Source organism: Uloborus diversus, chromosome 10, assembly GCF_026930045.1.
Source record: "Uloborus diversus isolate 005 chromosome 10, Udiv.v.3.1, whole genome shotgun sequence".
Lineage (NCBI taxonomy): Eukaryota > Metazoa > Arthropoda > Arachnida > Araneae > Uloboridae > Uloborus > Uloborus diversus.
The window spans coordinates 25,527,187-25,547,416 of NC_072740.1; the positions used below are offsets into that span (position 1 = coordinate 25,527,187).

At 32.2% G+C, this 20,230-nt stretch overlaps 1 protein-coding gene across 1 annotated transcript in view; it reads left to right on the plus strand.

Annotated features, from left to right (window-relative positions):
- Nucleotides 1-20,230, plus strand: part of LOC129231474 (enolase-phosphatase E1-like) — an 83,268-nt gene that overhangs the window by 41,956 nt on the left and 21,082 nt on the right. Inside the window, exons 2-6 of the mRNA XM_054865800.1 lie at nt 8,040-8,187; nt 14,474-14,633; nt 15,098-15,220; nt 15,411-15,485; nt 19,801-19,870. Coding sequence (XP_054721775.1) covers nt 8,040-8,187; nt 14,474-14,633; nt 15,098-15,220; nt 15,411-15,485; nt 19,801-19,870 — 576 coding nt within the window. The remainder of the gene's footprint in view (nt 1-8,039; nt 8,188-14,473; nt 14,634-15,097; nt 15,221-15,410; nt 15,486-19,800; nt 19,871-20,230) is intronic.

Consider the following 20,230-nt stretch of genomic DNA (forward strand, 5'->3'; position numbering starts at 1 on the left):
GGCGCTATGTGCGTCACAGAAATCCAGACAGAGAGACTTTCAGCTTTATTATTAGTAGAGAGGAAAAAAAATCACGAACCCTGGTCTAAAGGGACTAACTTGATATTTTAAAATAACCAATCAAAGAAGTAAATAAATTACTGAGCATTTCAACTGGACGATTCCAAAGTACGAAGTTGTAGTCTCAGAGAAAGTATTCTAGTAGAGTGAGTGTCTCTTTTGAAATCACAACACACCAGCCTCCCCCTCTACAACGGCTATTAATCGGCTATTGTAACTGATTCATGTAGGCCCTCATTTAACCCTTTCATTGCTGAATATTTTCAGTTGCCGCTTTCCTTGGAAATATAGATTCCCAAGAAATTGCAGGAGGTACATGTACAGTTTCAATGCCGAAATGACCGGACATTTTGAACTGAACGATGATTTTAAGTACGAAGCAGTTGAGGTCTGCTGCATCGTGTTCTTTATATTATTATTATTATTATTTTCGTATTATATAGGTGCGAAAAATATCAATCAACTGAGAACCACCCTCAACATAGTCAATTGCTTTTGATGTACAGAAAATCTTCAAACTATTTTCGAAACCAGGGATGCAAATGGCGATGTTTTTTTTTCGGAGGGAGGGGGGGCATGAGTATTTCTTAAAATGAATAACATAAAAAAGCAAGTAACGACAGTGCAAGGTAAATAAACCAACTTATTTGGAACTGAACAGAATTAAAAAAAAAAAAAAAAAACTTAAAGCAATTATCTTTGAATTTTCGGGATTTTTTTCACGAAATCAATTTTTACCGAACTCGGTAGGAGAAAATGTCACGGCTCCTTCGCACTCGTTTTAAGCGAGTCCGACTGTATTGGTGTAGGACTGTACAAAAATATGTTATTCTTGAAAAAAGAAAAGATTTGTCTTAAATAATGCAATAATAATAAGTAATCTTTGTTTTGGTGAGTGCAAAATATTAAAAGGCTGTTATTATATCCATTACACAAGTTCATTAGAGGAACAAAAGTTTATATCGCACACAATATCGTTTCTAGATGTGAACTCAAAAGAACAATTGCTGTTGTTTTTTCTCGTATGAGCCGAAGTTTTACCGTTAGATTAAGGCTCTGATATATGTACAAGTTTTTCAATCAGAGAGAAAACGAAAACACAACCGGTTCAAGCATTATTCTTTCAAGCCATGCCTCGGACTTCCTGCAGCGAAGTGTAATAATAATAACAACAAAACTGTATGCGGCTAATACGATAGTAGGCGTTCTGTTACGTTGCCCCTTCCACCTACCTACGGTTTCGAATGAGAAAAAATGAACCAAGTTTCATTTAGGCGTAACATTTCAGAATTTACGCATTCACATGTCGCAGCGCTCTTTGTAGATCAGCACATCTGCTTCATATCGTTTCGTAAGTTCAAATTTTATTTCATTTCTTTATATCATATGATTTTAATCGCCCAAAGGTAGTTCCGAAATTCTCCATTTTTTAAGTCATTATGTTTCTAGTTGAAAAAAAACTTTGCCTGTAGTCCTTACTTTGTAATTAACTTTTGCTCTTTTTTTTTTTTATTTTACAACGTTGTTTAGGAATGCAATTTCTTGCGCTGTTTGTGTGGTCCCTCTGAAATTTAATTCAAGGTAATTGCTGGGTAGATATCGGCTTTAAATTTAGATTGCTTGAATTTAGTGCGTTTTCCTTTTCCGACGTTATTATTTAATCCTTCAGGCGATTTGGATGAGGGTTGCGGTTTCTTAATTAAAGGTTTCTTGAAAGAAATGTTTTTTATTTATTTATTTGTGTGTGTATGTGTGCAGTTCTAAATGTTAGTCATTAAATTGCTTGCATAAATTTAAATTTTGCTTGTAGCGGTATTCAAGCTCCTTTAAAAACTTTGGCATCAGTTAAATTCATTACTTTCACTGTTTTGCAATAAGTGTTTCTACGCGCTGTACCACGTTGTAGAATATCGTTTCAAGGAACGTGCAAGTTTACGGATATTCATGGTGCTATAAAATTGATACAGTACAACCCCGATTATGCGAACTAACTGAGACCAAAATCAATCCACATGAACGAAAATCCGGGTATTATGTAAAACCCATTTGCAAATAAGCAAAATTATCTTTTGTAACTTCCAAAAACGATGCTTTGTAACAGAATTACATAGGATTGTTACTCGCAAACACTTTATTATTTATAGTTTAGTTGCAGTGGTGTCGGGCTGACACTCCAAACACGCCATGTTCTAGATTAGATTACTATGATTTATTGCTCGACCTACGTAGGAGTTCTGTATTTAATCAAGATTAAAAGCTAACATTTGGAGCATTTATAGTTCCATTCTTGCTATCACAATTTAGAATTAAAATTTGGGTGAATATAGGTTTTTTTAACTCAGCAAATTAAATCCGGATAAACCGGAGATCCGAATAAACGGGGGCCGGATAAACGAGTTTCTACTGTAGCTGAAACAGAAGCATTGCATTGCTTAGATGATTTTTGTGCTAACACACGCCTTCAAGCTTATAAAACATTTAAATTTACTATTGTAGGAATGAATATGCATCCGGATTACGCAGTAGATGTTCATTTTAGCGAACCTCGAATCTACGAAAACTTATACATACGTGAATAATTACTGACTGATATAAACTTTGAGATTTTTAAGGCGTAAGAAGCAAAGGAATATAAGTCGACTTTTCAAAGTTTCAAGTAAAACGCGAGCAAAGTCAAAACCGTAGGTAGCATTCTTTTTTTTTTTTTTTTTTAATCAACCTAAGGTGATCATCTATATTTTCCTAAAACGGGAGATATACAAAGTTTAGACATCTATTTGCAAGTGTAAAATTTAAAAAAGAGTTGTGCTTTTTTCAAAAATAGATTTTAACAGAAATGAACGCTTAAGAGAATTTGTGTAATTTTTTATAACAAGTTAAATGAAATTTGCTTGAATGCATTTTTGCCTGATTTTGAATAAAAATAAAATTTTTGGTTGAATTTCATGTAATTTACTTTTAAAATCAACATTGCTGTTTAAGAACTGCGGTTTATAGCTGTACTTTTTTCGCTAGCTTTCTTGCAGATATTTAAATAGCTTGTCAAAAACTGTTTACGAAGGCTGTACAACAGACAGACTGTCAGACCAAAGCTTTCTCTCTAGCCGATAACTTGTTGACTTATGTTTTTCAAAAAAAACTAACTCGAATTGAGACATTATATGACTCCTGAGCTTAAAAGACGAGAAGATTATTTCTACTTTAAAATTATATTAATCTATTATAGCACGTGATATATAGGATAGTTGTTGTTGTTGTCGTGTCTAATGAAGTGCACAATGCGAAAGGTATAGATGCCTCTTAAAGTCTTGATGACAAGATCTGCTTAATCTGGAGTCTGATGGCTTTAGAGGATTTCAATTGGTGGTGCTCCAAATTGGAAGAGAGAGCGAATCAAAAACATTTTGTGTGCATTCAAAAACAAAATGTTGCTGGCATTTAAAAACATGATTTGTATTAAATGCATTCAACATTTAAGACACTGAAAAAATCTAGACTATCTTTGTTTTGTTTTTTTTTCTTTCAATACATTTTACTCTCTCCATCCAAATATCTCCTATCCACTTCAGAACGCTTTATGTGGGAGTCGATTCTGTCCTCAGCGCCCTGTGGGTTTTAATGTCAGTTACCATGACAGACACCGCATATCACCTCTCGTAGCTTGGCCTTACCACCTTTTGTCTTTCCTCTAATGGGACGTGATTATTTTCGCAGCTTTAGGAAATATTTTCTGATTATTTATAACACATTTCTAAATTTTAAATTCTGTCAATATGCATTTTTCTATTTAACATATTTTTTAAGTCTAAACTTAAGACTAAAGTACTTTTCATGGACTTTTTTCATTGAATTAGTTTGATATACCAGATTCAAATTTTTAGTAAGACGGATAACTCTTCCTCCTGACGCACGGATCCTAGTGCCATAGCACCATTAACAACAACATAAACATGGCATTTATATCCCATGCGTTGTAAAAAAAAATGTTATCATTTTTGTTTTCTTTATTTATTTAAATATATTTTTTCTTATTTATTTGTATTTAATTATCCACGTTTCTATTTATTTTTCATTAATCCGGCTTTTATTAAAAATCCGCTATTATGTAACGGTAGTGCTGTTTTTTTTTTTTTTTTTTTTTTTTTTTGGGGGGGGGGGCGGGGAAGGAGTTTGTTGTAATTTTCAGTTTACAGGATGCGATCAAATAGTTTTGCACATTTTATAACGTAAAAAGGCTTAAATTTTGCAATTTTGTTCATCAAGTAAGTAAATCAAAAATATAAAAAAAAGTTCTTTTATAACCTACCGATAAAACATTTAAACCCAAAAGTTAAAAGAAAAACCGAAAAACTAAAACTGCATTTGATACTATTACTTTCTGATATATTGCAACTTGTCCAATATTTATGAAGAATGGACCATCGCAGTTGCATTAACAGACGTACACATTTTTTACGTTAATACATCTGCAATTATAGATCTAATCTTACACCTTTGCATAATCATTGGTCTTGGACCATAAACTTGATTTGTATGCAATAATTCATTGGAAGATGAATGTTTGGTATAATTACGCGAATGATTGATCTTGTGTTCACCACGGCTTTACGAGCAGGAATGTTGCTTGTGACCAAAAGTGTGACATTTTTGAACAGCTTCCATAAACATTTCACCATTCGAACCAAGCATTTAGTACATTTGAATAAGTAAATAAATAAATAAATAAATTTTCGTTATAGCACATGCATAACGATTCTTCTCCATCTATACCACAGGTGTTATATTGAGAGAGTGACACCGCAACAGCTGATATCTTAAATTTGTCGCCATTTTTGTTCACGGTACAATCAACAGTAGTTTTCTTTTTTTTTTTTTGCATATATTATTAATATAAAGTATTGAGGTCATATTATGCAAAACTGTACCATCAGATTTTGAAGAAAAGTTCTGCAAATGCTTTATTGCTGTTTGAAACGAAAGATTGATGCAGAAGGGATTTTCTTCAAAACTTTCACTCACTTTATATAAAACTTATATAACACTTTATATAACACTTATTTAAGACAGACATTGGTTTTCTGCAAATGAACTGGAGGGTTTAGTTGATCAAACTTACAACAGTGTACGTTGCGGTTGTTTTACAGTAGCATCTGCGGACAGTTCCCGTAAACATTCCACCGTTCATTAGTGGTTCTTTTTTCTTTTTTTATTATCTCTACGCGTTTTTCGATTGTGAAGTTTTGCATAATTTGAAATCTAATTTGCTGTTCTGTAACTTTCTGGTTTTCGCTGAAAAAGTGGTAACTAGAAAAAAAAAGAGAGTGGCGACTAATAAATTAGCCTCTACTCGCCCTTGGCTTTAAGTAAAATCTCCCAATCTTGTTCTTTATCAGGGGGCTGTCTTTAATTTAGGGAGAAAAAATTTAAACGTAAATTTTTTACATGTCACGTACATGTATTTTATTGTTTTTCCCTATACATTGTATAAATACCCTTGCCCCCCCCTCCCCTGAAATCTTTAAGATAACAAGTCTGACGACGTATAATAGTGTAATTTTCAAATTTTTTATGACGCTGGAAAAATGGATACGGCTGCAAAATATTTTGACAAAAATAGTATTAAATAGTATTAATTAATATCACTCTTTCTTAGAATTTCAGTCAAAAAAAAAAAAACATTGATTATGTAATATATAACCAAAGCATTCAAAGAAATTTTAAAATCAGATTGCACTTCATCTTGGAAATAAACATTTGGTTTAGGAGTTGTAAATGAAAATAAAAGTCAACATCCCACAAGTTTAACTTTTTTTCGACGTACATATATCTGTCGATCAGTAATCGGTGGCAGCAAAGCGCGGGTTTGAGTTCGAATACTTTCGCAAAACCTCTGCGAAAGTAATTCAACTCAACTCAGTGCCAATTAATTGCCCTTCTCTATTTGTTTTGAATCTTTGATGGGCAGCAATATTTTCGTTTCAAAAAAAAATTTTTGGGTTAATTTTCCGCATCAGCAACGTAATTTGGTTTTATATTCTGTTGTTTTTACTGCAATAATTAGATTTGTATAATGGAGAGCTACTGTAATAATTATGATTGTACTTAGTGGTACCGGAGCACGTCTAAAACAGATACAAAGCAGTTACAAAATATTTTCTAGCCCTTTGAAAGACCATAAGCTTTGAAATGGAATATTGAAGTTAGAGGTGTTTTCAAAAAAAGAAATAAAAAGCAGTATAATTTGAGGTGATAACTTTTTTTCCCCGGGGGGGGGGAGGAGACAATGTCAAAATGCTGATATCTCAATAACATAAGAGGAAAAAGTGCATTATAAATTATTTTATTCCATATTTTGAAAATAAACTTGAACTTAATGCAGGGTAATGTGGAGCAAAGTGAAAGAGTTAAGATAACTTACTTTTTCATAATGAACAAATTGGAAATGTGCTTTGAAAATTACATTACGAAAAGAAAAAATAATTTATTTTTGCATTGAAATATTATTTTTCCTTTCCCGCGTTAAATTTGTACCTTCAAAAAAAAGGGGGAAAAGTTTTACTTTTATTTTAGAAAGTGAAAAATAAAATGTTTTCCCAATGAACTATTTTCTATTTGATTATAAAATATTTTTTTGATCAAATGAATAAGTAAATAAAAGGATGAATGAATAAACAAAAATATAATGAAACAATAAATTAATTAAGAGTATTTGTTCATTAATGTATGATGAAAAATAAATGAGTGAATAAAATAGTGAATGAATAAGAAAATGAGTGAATTATTAAATGAAGGAATGCAAAGGAATCAATTAATAAATTAATACCTAAGTGGTTTAATAAATGAATAAATAGGCAGACGAATGAACTTGGCCCCATTTACTGTGCCTTACATGCACTTGACTAATTGAGCAAAATATTTAAAATACAATTTCGCTTAGTATTAACTAAATATATACTGCATCGAATAAAATGTTAATAACAAGAACTTTATTATTCAATAATAACAAAAATAATTTCGCTTAGTATTAACTAAATATATACTGCATCGAATAAAATGTTAATAACAAGAACTTTATTATTCAATAATAACAAAAATAATTTTTGACTTGCAACAAAATATCATCATATGAGTATCAATTTTTGAAAATTGTTTGTATTATCATCTGCTTTGATCTTCAGAGATAATTTTATCTTTGACTGGAATAGACTGCGTGTGTTACTACTTAGTTAAAATTACCAGATAGGTGGTGCTAAAAGAAGAGTACTATATATTTCACCGTTTCACTTTGCCCCACATTCCCCTACATAATCCCACAAAAGTCTAGAAACCATATGTTCTTATCTGTACGCAATTATACGTAGTGTTATTTTTCAGTCTTGTGAAAAACAAGATATGGACTAATAACTCTAAATTATTTTTTGAGTATATTATCATTTGTATTCCAAAATTTCACGATTTAAATGCTTACATTTTTTTTAAACCTGCATTTTAAATTAATATTCTAAAGTATTGCGAATGGATAGAGTAATTTTTTGGCGCAATTTATTATTTTCCACTGCTTCCCCCCCCCCTCCTTTAATCCCTTTCTTTTCATGAGCAATACTACGAGTTGAACCGTTGCAGCACAAACTTTTTTTTTTTTTGCAGTTATTTATCTTTTGTGAAATAAAACATAAAAAAATTATCATTCCGTATTATGATAAATTGCTCTGTGAAATGTGATTGAGATGTAAATTGACTTCCTATTTAAAGAAATATCAATGAAAAAACACAAATCATTCCTGTGCTGCAATGTAACGTCATTTCAGAGTAACAGTAATACATCTAAACCTCAAAATACCTTACTGTTGCTCTGAGGTGACAATATGTTTGAACCTAGTTTGAACTGATATGAAATTTCACTTATAAAAAAATTTTAAAATGTAATGCTGAAAAATATTGTTTTCTGACGATTTTTTTCATTTCTTTTATTTTCACAGAAGCTAAATGGAAGCGTTTTCATCCCCTTCGAGTAGTACGGAAAATTTTCCGACGAAGAGTTAAGAGGGATCCAACAGTTGCTTCAGACACATCAAAAAAGTCCTGGTCAACTAGCGAGCTTCAAAGTGTTCAAGATGATAATGTCGGGTAATGAATTCTACATGGGCTGTTTTTTTTTTTTTTTTTTTCATAATAATAGCAAATTTCTCATTATATGTGATACAGTAATTCTGTGCTCCTTAACGAGTAAATCAGGGCTTCCAACTTGTCCCTTTTTTTTCGTAAAAGTCCCTTTTTTAGTTTCAAGTCCCTATAAGTTCGTATTTTCAAGATCTAGTCCCTTTTTCTTTAAAATTTCAGTTTCATTTCAAATTTTTCATGGTACCCCTTTTGCTTTTGTTTCTAAAAAAAATAAGAATTTGTTGTTCACACTCCTTATTTTGAAAGAATTGTATGAGTCAGATAAGGGACATGACTTCCAGAGTTCGAAACAACTGGTAGGTGTAAGAAGTTCAATCAACATATTTTCTTGCTATAGGAAAAGTAATTTTAGTTTAAAAAATATTTTTCCTAGAATTGATCGATTTATAAATTTTGATTACCGATTGTTTCCAATTAATCGATACATTCCTTAATTTCACCTTTAAAAACTGAGATAAAGGTCTTTTTTGGGTCTCTTTTTTAGAATTTAGGTCCCATTTCTGTCTTTTTCTTAAGATTGTCGGTCCCTTTTATTTCTTAGAACAAGCTAAAAATCTGTTGGAAGTCCTGGTAATGAATGCAACGATCATTTGAACGTAACCTGTATCAAGTTGTACTGCTTATCGCTCAGAAGCTGTTAAAACATGTTCGCATAATCTGCAGACATGGGTTAAAAAATAACCGGATTACTAACTGTCCTATGGATACGTGTGTCCATAAATCTCCTAATACGTGTGTCCTCTAAACATTGGCCTGTTTGTTCTTTCGCCCGTATATATTGAGTAACTTTTGGTTAGTCTTGTTATTCGACATCTCAATTCGATCTTATCTAATTAGCTTAATTAGGATCGTTCTCATGAATTCATTAAAGATATGTCTTAGTGTTTCTGTGACAGTTAAAAGAATCAAGGGCTGAAGTTTGTTTTTAAGAGCTTGCTATGTAGTCAGTAATTTAATATAATGTAACTAACTAAGACAGCTGAACTATATAAGTCAGTTATTTAATATAATCGAACTAACTGCGACACCTAAACTACATAAAAATAGTTTCACTTCATCCTAAATCTGTTCAATTATAACTCCGTCGAATTCCAGTCCTGTGCATGGAAACTTCAGTAAATTATTTACCGATTCAGGTACAAAAGCAAATTTTCTCATCAAGTTGTACACAATTATCTATCATTAAAGTTCAGTTACATAAGTTTAGCAATTTTGCAATGATTCATTCCATACAAGGGTTTCATTTCGTGTAAACAGGGACTTGACTCGGCGAGAGGAGTCAACACCTTCGATAATATACAAGCAGGAGTTCTTCCATAAATCCATGATTTTCTGATTTTTCGTCATTTTTCACTTTTGCAATTGTTTTAAATTTTCCTTGAAATTTGGGATGGTTTTTTTTCTCCAGTGTATGTGTCTCATAGCTAAGCTGATATCAAAAGAGGGTTTTCAACTAATAAAGTTGAGACAAGAAATTGGAACAAAATACAAAAAATAGTACTTAAAGCATTGTTTTTATGGCGAAGGAATGCATCTTTAATGCCTCTCATCTTCAAAAAAAAAATAAAATAATAATAATAATAATATTAATAATAATAATAAATCTGGTTACGGTTTTAAGTGTTTATTTAAATTAATAATACTTTTAGAGTATAGTTTTGGAGGTATAAAACGTCGTTTAGAGGTGAAAAATCGTTGTCACAATGCACTAAATTCAAAAATCATCCAAATAATAAAAAAAAAATTTAAGAAATCCTAGTTTTGCTCCTAACTGCGCAAAAGAGCACGATGTTTTCTGCAATGAGATTTTCTTTCCCTAAACATATCTTCAGGCTATAATAATAACAGCCTATATGTTTTTTTTTTTTTTTTTTTTTTTTTTTTTTGAGCATTTAGGAATAAAAATAAAAGAAGATATACATATAATTACAGAAAGCACAATTTATTGTTTTTCATCTGCTACAAGAAAGAAGATTTCACCACACCATGCTTGATATCAACTGTTGGAATTTTGTACCGGAGTTAGTCTCCTATAAAAATACCAAATAGACTTTAAACTGAAGACTTTACCCTATGACTCGCAGTGGATTTGTTTGTGTCCACCAACCTTTTATTAATTGATTTACTGGATTTTATTTTTATTTATTTATTTTTTCTGTAGACATTTAGCATAATTTTTATCTAAATTCTACACCTCATTTAAACTCTAGCTAGGAAACTAAGTGCATAGTTAGGTTAGAAGCTTTAGTTCTTTTAACCGGTTTTCGAAGCCTCTAATTTCGAAGCTAAGTTTCATCTTTCGTCTTGGATATAATACTCCGTTAAATGTACTTGTTATCACCTTCTGTTAGGCTCTCTTTGAAATTTTCTTTTATTCAGGCAGAAGGGAGCAAATTATATCACTTTTAAACTCCGAGTTTATTTATTTATTAATTTTTTCTTTTCACTTGCGCATACTTTTGCGCCGACTAAAGCCCTTTTATACCATGCAGGCTAACAATCAGAATACAATTTTTTCAACGTGTTCAACGTTCGAAGCATTGACTTGGCGTAAACGAACAATGAAATTCGACATGACGTCTTTGAATGTCTCAACGGAAATGGAATCACATGCAACACCAATCAACAATTCAATCTCATCCAGAGTAGCGGGATTGTCTCCACAGACACTGTCTTTCAATGCGCCCCGCATAAAGAAGTCACAAGGAGTCAGATCGAGAGGATATGGAGGCCAATCTATTTAAGTGTCAGTAAAACCAGTCGATACCTGGTCAATCCTCCAACGCTAGTTGATTGCTGATAAATTGTTCCAAAAGTTTAACGTAACGTTCAGTAGAACATTGAATCGGTTTTGAAAACTGCGACGTGTTGCCGTAGGGCTGTGTTGTAATCGATGGAATTCCAGTACCAAAAACACACGTTCTTCAATGGAATACATTATTTCTCTTTCTACGCTAGCCTCTTTTCACTATCCAACAGTCGTACTGATCGCTTTATACTTCGAATCACATTTTAAAGGCTATTGATAGGTCATTGTGATTACAGCGCCATCTGTTGACGATTTTTGTAACTAAATTTTCTAAACTTTTGTGCACGATTTTTACAGTTTTGCTTTTTCACGTACAGTTCACCTCTTACTTATATCGATCTTTGTTGTAGAGATATTTAATTTGGAAATCATGGCTTTTTCGCTGATCAACCTGCACATCATTAAGCAATTCAAATAAATCTAACATATTTATTTAATAATGTTAACAACCATTAGCGAGTATCTGTTTCTTGATTTCTTTGTATTATGTTAGATGCATTATGTTAGATGTTGTATTATGTTTAGCATCACACAAATAATAAAAAGAAACTCAACGTTACTCAAGGGTCGGAGTTAGCCTAACTTTCCTACAATTCCTAATCTTTGAAAATTTAGAACTCCTAAACATCCGAAAAGTTTCATTATTTTACCCCGCATTTCTGCAGGAAAAAAAAAGAGAAAGTTCTATTGAAATCAACTCAAACTTTTCTACTAGTTTTGCTATTCCGATGTATATTAATACAGTATGTACGTACCGTACTTTAAGTGAAAGTCCTTGCTTGCTGAATATGTCGGTTAAAATAAACTGTTTGACTAACTTCGCAGAAGGAAGAGCGAAAAATCCCATAAATTCGGAAAGATATTCAGATATTCAGCGATTCGGATAGCAGGCGTTCGGATAGTTGGAATTTTACTGCATTTTGATTGTCTGCAGTATTTTCGAATCTAGGGGAGCCATACATTTTGTTTTGTTTGAAAAAATTTTGCTTGAATCGTCTCTGAAATTTTACTTTGAGATTCGCCCACAAATGGTGTCATGCTGAGAAGGAGGAGTTCTTGAAATTGTGACAGTTTGTGACAAGAGGGATTGAGAGAATAAAAAGGAGTGACATCACACATTCCTTTTTTCAATATGATTATGTAATTTAGCGTGACGGTGAGAGAAGGGGGGAGGGAAGAAGGTAAAGGAGGAGTGTGAACCTTTTTGAAAGGGAGGGGGGGAATCAAATAGGATGAAAAAAAAGTGACATCATTTATAGACAGCTGCAATGCATTTGTTTTTATTATTATTATTATTATTATTATTTATTTATTTAGTTTTATTTTATTTATTTTTTGTGCAATCAAGGATTGCCAATTCTTTTACTTGCAGCCAAAAGTGGCGCCATCTACCTTTTTGAAACCATCTTTAAAATTCGCAAACCTATCTATATTTATGTTATCTCCTCGAGAACGATCGTCATTAACTGGTCAAGCCAAACATCCAAAAATTTAAAAGTTTTCAAGGAACTCATTTAGCACGGTCTCATTTTTATAATTCTTTAATCAACGGAAGATGGAAACATTTATTTTGAAGGCAATTCGGTCACAAGTTCGTTGGTGAAAACATACTTGCACATTTAAAATTTTAGCACTTAAGCGCTGATTTTTCTGTGCAAGAATTTGAGCTCGAAAGGCTTTCCTCAATTCAAATCGTTATTTGCTCGTTTTCTTTTGCAAACGTTGTAACGATTATTTCCTTGTTTCAATCGCAGCTGTTTTTGTTTTGTTTTTGAGAAATCAATAGTTGCTTATTGCTTTCTGTGTAACTGGAAGTTGCATGTCTTCTCCTTTTTCAAAACCATCCTTCAAATAAGTAAGCGCGTACATCCTGGATAACAGCCGGGAGTGACGGGTCAAGACAGCTATCTAAAATTTTTGAGAAACTCTTTTAGTCCAATCTCATCTGTCATTGATTAAAGCATTAATGGAAAAAGGCAAATAACATTATTTCGCTAATTTGGTGGTGATAACATACTTGCACATTTAAATTTTTGGCGCTGACCGAAAAAGCGTATTTTCTGCGTGGTTTTCAAGACAGCGGATATGCACGCGTCACCGCATTTCGCTATAGGTCTTTTGGCTTGAGCTCGAAAGGCTTTCCTCAATTCAGTTAATTAACTCGTTTTCCTTCGTAAACGTTATAGCGATTTTTCGTTCTTTTGCCAGAAGCTATCTTTTTTTTTTTTTTTTTCCCCCACTAACGTTGTTCACGGACGTTTTGTTGGAGTTTAAAGACAGAAGGGAAAAACGATTCTATTTTGTACTATTCATTATTTAAATCTGCAAAAATACATCATATTTTACATTTTTTAATTTTATGTTTCAAAAAAAAAATTACAACTGTACATTTGTACCCATGCCTTACAGCATTTGTAATATTTTTCTTTCTTTCTTTCTTTTTTTTTTTTTTTTTTTTCGTGTGTGATTACATTATGATGATATATAATTTTCAAGTGCTAAGATCTATTAGTGTTCTTTTCGTATCATATTTACTTCAAATAAGAAATCTGAGAAGATAGTCAGAAATTTATACAAAAATGTAAATGTTGAAAACATGGAGTAATCAACTATAGAACATACAAATTCTAACGGAGGGAAAAAAAAGGATTTTTTTTTTCTAAACTGCGATCCTAAATTGCGGTATTTTATTATATATATATATATATATATATATATATATATATATATATATATATATATATATATATATATATATATATATATATATATATATATATATATATTATTTTATTTTATTTTTTTTTAACGATGGTTACGATGTAAAAGCGCTAAAATTTTCTCAATGCCATTAGCAATTACCCTATTTTTGTGTGAAAAATCTGGCAACGCCGTGTCTAGCCTCGAGCCTCGAGCGAGCGCATTTTAAGCATTGTAAAAGACGTGGGTTGCTGTTTTTAAGCCTTTCCCAAAGAATAACTCACAGGTGAGGATTCAGTAATTTTACTCAAGACCGAGCAGTAGTGGGGATATAAAGTTATATCTGAGGCCAAGGACACCCATATAGGGGGGCTCAACCGCCCCCCTAGAGATTGGAACTTCCTCGCTTTTAGTACTTTTTTCTTTGCAAAAATGTAAAAACATTTCTTCTCTAGCCATCAATGAATAATTATTACAAATGTCAAACTTTAATAAGTCTAAACTGCACTGAAATCGGTTTCTATGGGGAAAGTATCTGCCCCCCCCCCCTTAAAATTATGCATATGGGCGCCTATGTCTGAGGCTTAGTTATGGGTGGGAGGCATTTTTATTAACATATATATTTCTAGATTTTTTCAGTTGAGTATTAGCACTAATTTTTAGTCGAATGAGGATCATCAAATCTTGTTTTATTTTTAAATATGTATCTATTTCAATTCCTAGGAAATGTGATGTTACATCGCCCTTGAAATTAGGACTAAGTGTATCCCATGATAGCATTTTCTCGCCTGAAAGCAATGCAAATGTTGGCAGTGAAGAAATAGATGTTCCTCGTGGCTCATCCCTATCGGTGCGACATACATCTATGAAAAATATGTTTAAGGTAGGTGGATATTAAGAATCAATTAAGCGAAAAAATTTTTTATCAACCAATAAAAATAATTCCTTTTACCTTAACATATGTATATATAATGTAGGATGATAAAATATTTTACTATAAAGCAGTCAATTAAAGCTAAAACATAACCATAATGAACTGGAACTGATCATTAAATTTATTATTCCTTTTTTTTTTTTTTTTTTTTTGAGTAAAATTAAGAGTTTTTTTTTTTTTTTTAATCCTTGTCATCAAACTTTGATTATTCATATTACTTGATACTGCTTCTTTGTAACAGATGCTTCAAAAATTTTGATCGTTTATTCTGACAATCTCTTCAAGATCATCAGTCTTTTTGTGCATTCAGCAAAAGTCATCTCTTTCATCTTATTAAATTAACTTTTTTGCCTCTTCAAAAGAAATTTAGTTCCAATGTTTCTGTTATTTGATGCTAAATTTTAATATTTTAGGACGAACTTTTTACAAGAATTCGAGCAAGGAGAGATTCTGATGATGATGATGATGATGTTGGATTACCTCATAGTCCTTGTACTAGTCCCACAACTGTTGATGTTCTTTCACATGGTTTTAAAGTAGGCTCTGAATACAGTTAAATGCATGATTTAATTTGAATAACGTGCTTTTTGTTTTTTAAATCAGGCGTTTAAAATTTGCAGCTTTTAAAATTTAAGTCAGACCATTCTTGAAAAATGCATGCAGTTTTATATCACTCAAATTTTGTGCATGTGAAATGTTTCTAACAAGATATGTTTTGCTTTGTAGGAAAAATCAACAAAATCACACTCAAGTTACAGCGCTGGTAGTTTAATAAGTATGGGAAGCTCAGAAAATGATGATGTATGTACTTCACTCTCTGTAAATACATATTTTCTTTTTTTGTAAATTTTGAAATTGTTATCTTTCACATTTGTTGGAAAAATTGAGGGAGACCAAGTTCTGGCACTCATCATTTTGTTCATTTGTAACTCATGTCAGAAAATCTGGGTCTGATTGCTGATTAGGACACCTAGGCCACAGCTTAGGGCCCCTAAATGGTTAAAATTGTTTTTTCCAACTGTAAGTTTTGACTACAAGGGGGGTGGGCTTTGCCTAGGACCCCTAAACCTTTATTGGGATCAACAGAAAGTAAAAGGCTTATAAGAAATTCATACAGATGGGCATTTTAAATAAAAAGAAAATCAACAAAATTTCTTACTGTTAAATTGGTACAAAGAATTAGTGACATTTGTTCAGAAAAAATGGCTAACCGCGAATGAAAAAAATCAAAATATTTTACTTAAAACATAGTGTTAAATGCATAGATCATTTATTGACTGAATTAATTAATTGCGACTCCCCTCTCCTCAAAGTGGACAACATGTTCAAAAGAAATGCACAAAGACTCTAAACTCTGGAAAACACTGAGGCCAACAGAACTTCAGCACCACCCTCATACCCACATTCCACTATTCTTAAAATTTCCAAGAAAAGGGGTGAAAAACTTCAAGCAATTGTCTCTGGAACTGATTTTACTACAAAAATTGACAAAGAATAGTGACAGTTAAAACTTGCTTCTCTGCAAAAATTTTGACACATCAAGGGTTTTGAAAAATTAATTTTGAGATAACTATTGAAAACCGCCAAAACACCGCCAACTCTCATTCCAGCCGAGGACTGCAGTTTCATGCTTATTAGCACTCATCAGCCCGGCTTAGGAATTGACTGAGCTGGAGGTGGAAAACCTTTTAAGGCTTTAACCTTTTAAGGAGCTGAAAGAGAGGCCCTATATATTCCTGTTTTTGTGCGAATATTACTCTATGTTTAAATTCATATTGCTAATTATCTTTCTCCGGATATGTACGTAAAGCAATTCTCCTGATTTGTGTGCTCATATGCTAAGGATCCCACCCTAAATTAAAAGCTAGATTGGCTGTGTTTCTCATCCTGTTTATATATGATTGAAAACAAAAAGAGGTTCGTCACAGTCATACACCATTTTTTAACATTGTGACAGCCTTTTGCCGTGAGTAATATGTATGAAATTCTTCCCTATAAACATTTTTTGAAGTGCCCTGCCATGTATAAATCAAGTGCCCTACCTTACATCAATGCCTAGCTTTCCTGATTCTTAGACTGCATTATGTTTCACAAAGGAAAGGTATTCTCATCTATTTTCTTCATAGTGTTTCACCTTATGTAGTCATTTTATATCAAGAATTTGAACACAATTTGCATGCTGTTGTTCAGCTACAGATTACAACTCCTCTTAACCTTTTGTTACTCACACCTGCTTTTCTAGTACACTATTTCTTTGTGGCTGGGTTATACCCCAGCCCATCATTGAAAAATAAATGTTTTTATATTTTAGTAGGCATGGTTTTGTTGTTTTCCAATAAAATTTGTGTTATGTGTGCATCCTCTCCTCTCCCTCTCTTGGAAAAATTCAGCATGATAGTCGGACTGTACAAAGCACCATACACAAGTGATCTTTGGTTAATATACCAAAGAGTGCCAAAATTCTTGCTATCAAACTTTTTTTCAAGTCCACCATCAAAAATTAAATTCTTTGTATAATCAAAATATGTGAAGGCTTGTCACACTATTCTGCATTGTTCATAAAATTTCCTCAAAACGGCAATCCTTAAAAAAATCTGGAATTCCAGCAGTTATTTAGAGAAAATGCTGTTTTTCAACATTATACCCTTTTACTATTTTTCAACCAACAATTTCTATTTGTCAAACTAATATTTTCTACCAATTCAGTACACACTCGCTCTTTATTCAAGAACAATATTTTAAAAGTTGCTGTTGTGACTATTCCTTGAAAATTAGCATTGTTTACCAGAAATGTTAGTTTTAAACCTAGTCTTGAAAGATTAATTTTCATCACAAAATGCTGTTATGATTTTTCTACAAATCCAATTAACACCTTTTTTTTTTTCCAATGACTTCCCTTCTCTTGCAAAAACATATTGTGATTAATCTTCTTTAAAAGCTTAATGAAATGGACTGCCACATATCAAGCTGAGACATGAAGAAATACAAATATAAAAGTGAAGACCAGCAACAGATCAGTAACTTTTTCTGCCTGACTAATGACTGAACCTTGCAAATAATAACTTGTACACTTATTTCCATGCCCTAAATGAAGCACTTGACATTTCCCAAAATTAACAGCCATTCCCCATTTACTAGCCCACTCCGTAATATGATCTAGATCCTCTTGCAGCTGATATGCTTGTTCTTCATTTTCTACACTCCCCATGACTGGCATCATCAGCAAAACAATTCATGTTCCCAGAAATATTTTTATAAATATCGTTCATAAAAACAATGAACAAAACAGGCCCTAACACTGATCCTTGAGGAACCCCGCTTAAAACCTCACTCCAATAAGAATAATTTCCCCTTACAACTACCCTTTGTTTCCTTCTGGTCAGCCAGTTTTTTACTCAAATGAAAGTTTTCCCTCCTATTCCTATATCAGCTAATTTGCTAAGTAGAACAACATGCGGTACCTTATCGAAAGCTTTTTGAAAGTCAATGTAAACAACATCTACAGGCTTCTTATTGTCCAAAGCCATGGTAACTTTGTCATAGAAATGTAATAAATTAGTTGCACAAGATTTACCTTTCCTGAAACCATACTGAAAACTAGTCAATAGATTATTAGTCTCTAAAAAATTTACTATCTTAAGTTTTATCAATGTTTCAAAAATTTTGCAAACAACCGAAGTTAGACTCACAGGTCTATAATTTCCCGCACTCCCTTTAGACCCTTTCTTGAAGAGCAGTGTAATGTTAGCCAGCTTCCAGTCCTCTGGCACTGTCCCCCGAGTTATAAGACGCATTAAAAATATCTACAATTACATCTGCTAATTCCTCTGCACATGCAACTAAAATTTTTGGATAAATATTATCTGGTCCCACAGCCTTAGTCTCTTTAATTTTTTTCAAATGAAGTAAAACGTCATCCCTGGAAAATACAAAGTCCTCAAGCTGTACTATAGCTTGTGTCTTGTTGATGTCAACTGTTGAGATACAGTTATTGTTAAAAACACTTGAAAAAAAGTTATTAAGAACATTAGCAATATCACTATCGTCCTGAATTAAAATTCCGTGCTCATCAACCAGTGGCCCAATATGACTATTTCGAACTTTCCTCGAATTAGCGTATGCAAAAAACCTCTTGGGGTTCCTGTTTATGTTATCTGCCAGACTTTGCTCCAACTCTCTTTTCTGAATCCGTACCAAATACTTAAATTTATGCCTTGCCTTACAATATTGAAACCTATCTGCACTGTGACCAGTTTCTTTAAACCTATGAAAAGCGGCTTGCTTGTAATTTAGAGCGTCTTTAGTTTCCCTGGAGAACCACATCGGCCAAATGTTAGTGTTGACACCCTTTCTCCTAAAGGGAACATGGTTGCCAACCGTTTTCGCTAGATTTTCTTTAAACTCTGCCCACTGAAGACTCACATCGCTATTGTCCAATCCGGAAGAAAAAACTGCTTTCAAACTCCGCCTAAGTGCCACAAAATCAGTATTTCCGAAATTGGGCAGAAACCTGAAATTCTCTGCTGTGTGCATATCAAATTTAATCCCAAACCTAATACTGTTGTGGTACTAGATCCAAAATCACATCCTGTCGAGTACCCTGAGTTACAATTTGATCTAAGAAACAATCACCAAGAAAAAGATCTTTCATTAATCCAACCTGAAGAAAGAAAAAAAAAGAATGATTGAAATTTTATGAATATACATTGTCATTGATGTTTAGTTAAAACTAAAGAGCTTTTATTTTTATCTTTAAAATGTAGGTTTATTTCAATCAAAATACTTTTTGAAATGTTGAATTTTGTTTGCAATTTTTCTTAAATTTGAAATTTATTTTCACTTGCAAAAAAAAAAAAAAAAAATCAAGAAATGTTGAAAAATTCATATGCAACAAAAGTACTACCATAAGAACAAAGTTATAATTCAAGCAAACCTGGAAAGAAATGTTCACTAGATTGATTGTACCAAAACTAAAAGGAAGAAAGTAATCTTTAAAATGGATTTATTTTGCATTAATATTTTTAAAGATTTAATTTTTGTTATTACATCCAGAATTGTTTCTTTTTACTATTATTAAAAATCTAGTGTTAGTTATAACATACCTTTTTTTCATTAGGATTCAGCAGGTCATTCTTCTGGTCATTCATCACGAATGTCGCTATTAGACAGAAGATCTTTAGATTCAGGTACTTTCTCCCTCTTATTATGTTTCACAATGTAGCAATAAAATGGTTCTTTATGTTATAATTTAACTTCTTTTTCTTCAAAATCAGCAAAAAGATAAGGATTTTTGAAGAAATTTTCAAGTGCATAACTAATATGATAACTTTGAATATCTTAATTTGTATTATGCACATGAGTTAAAATGATTTTTACTTTATCTATGTGCGTACAGTTGTACTTTATGTTCATGTGTTTGTGTACTCTTCTCAAATGTCATTAAAATATACATATTGTCATGAAGTGTTTCATTCAATACACAGTAATGTATTTCTTACAATGTCTAAGTACATTCCCTTTTTTTTTTCTATTTTTATTACCATTCA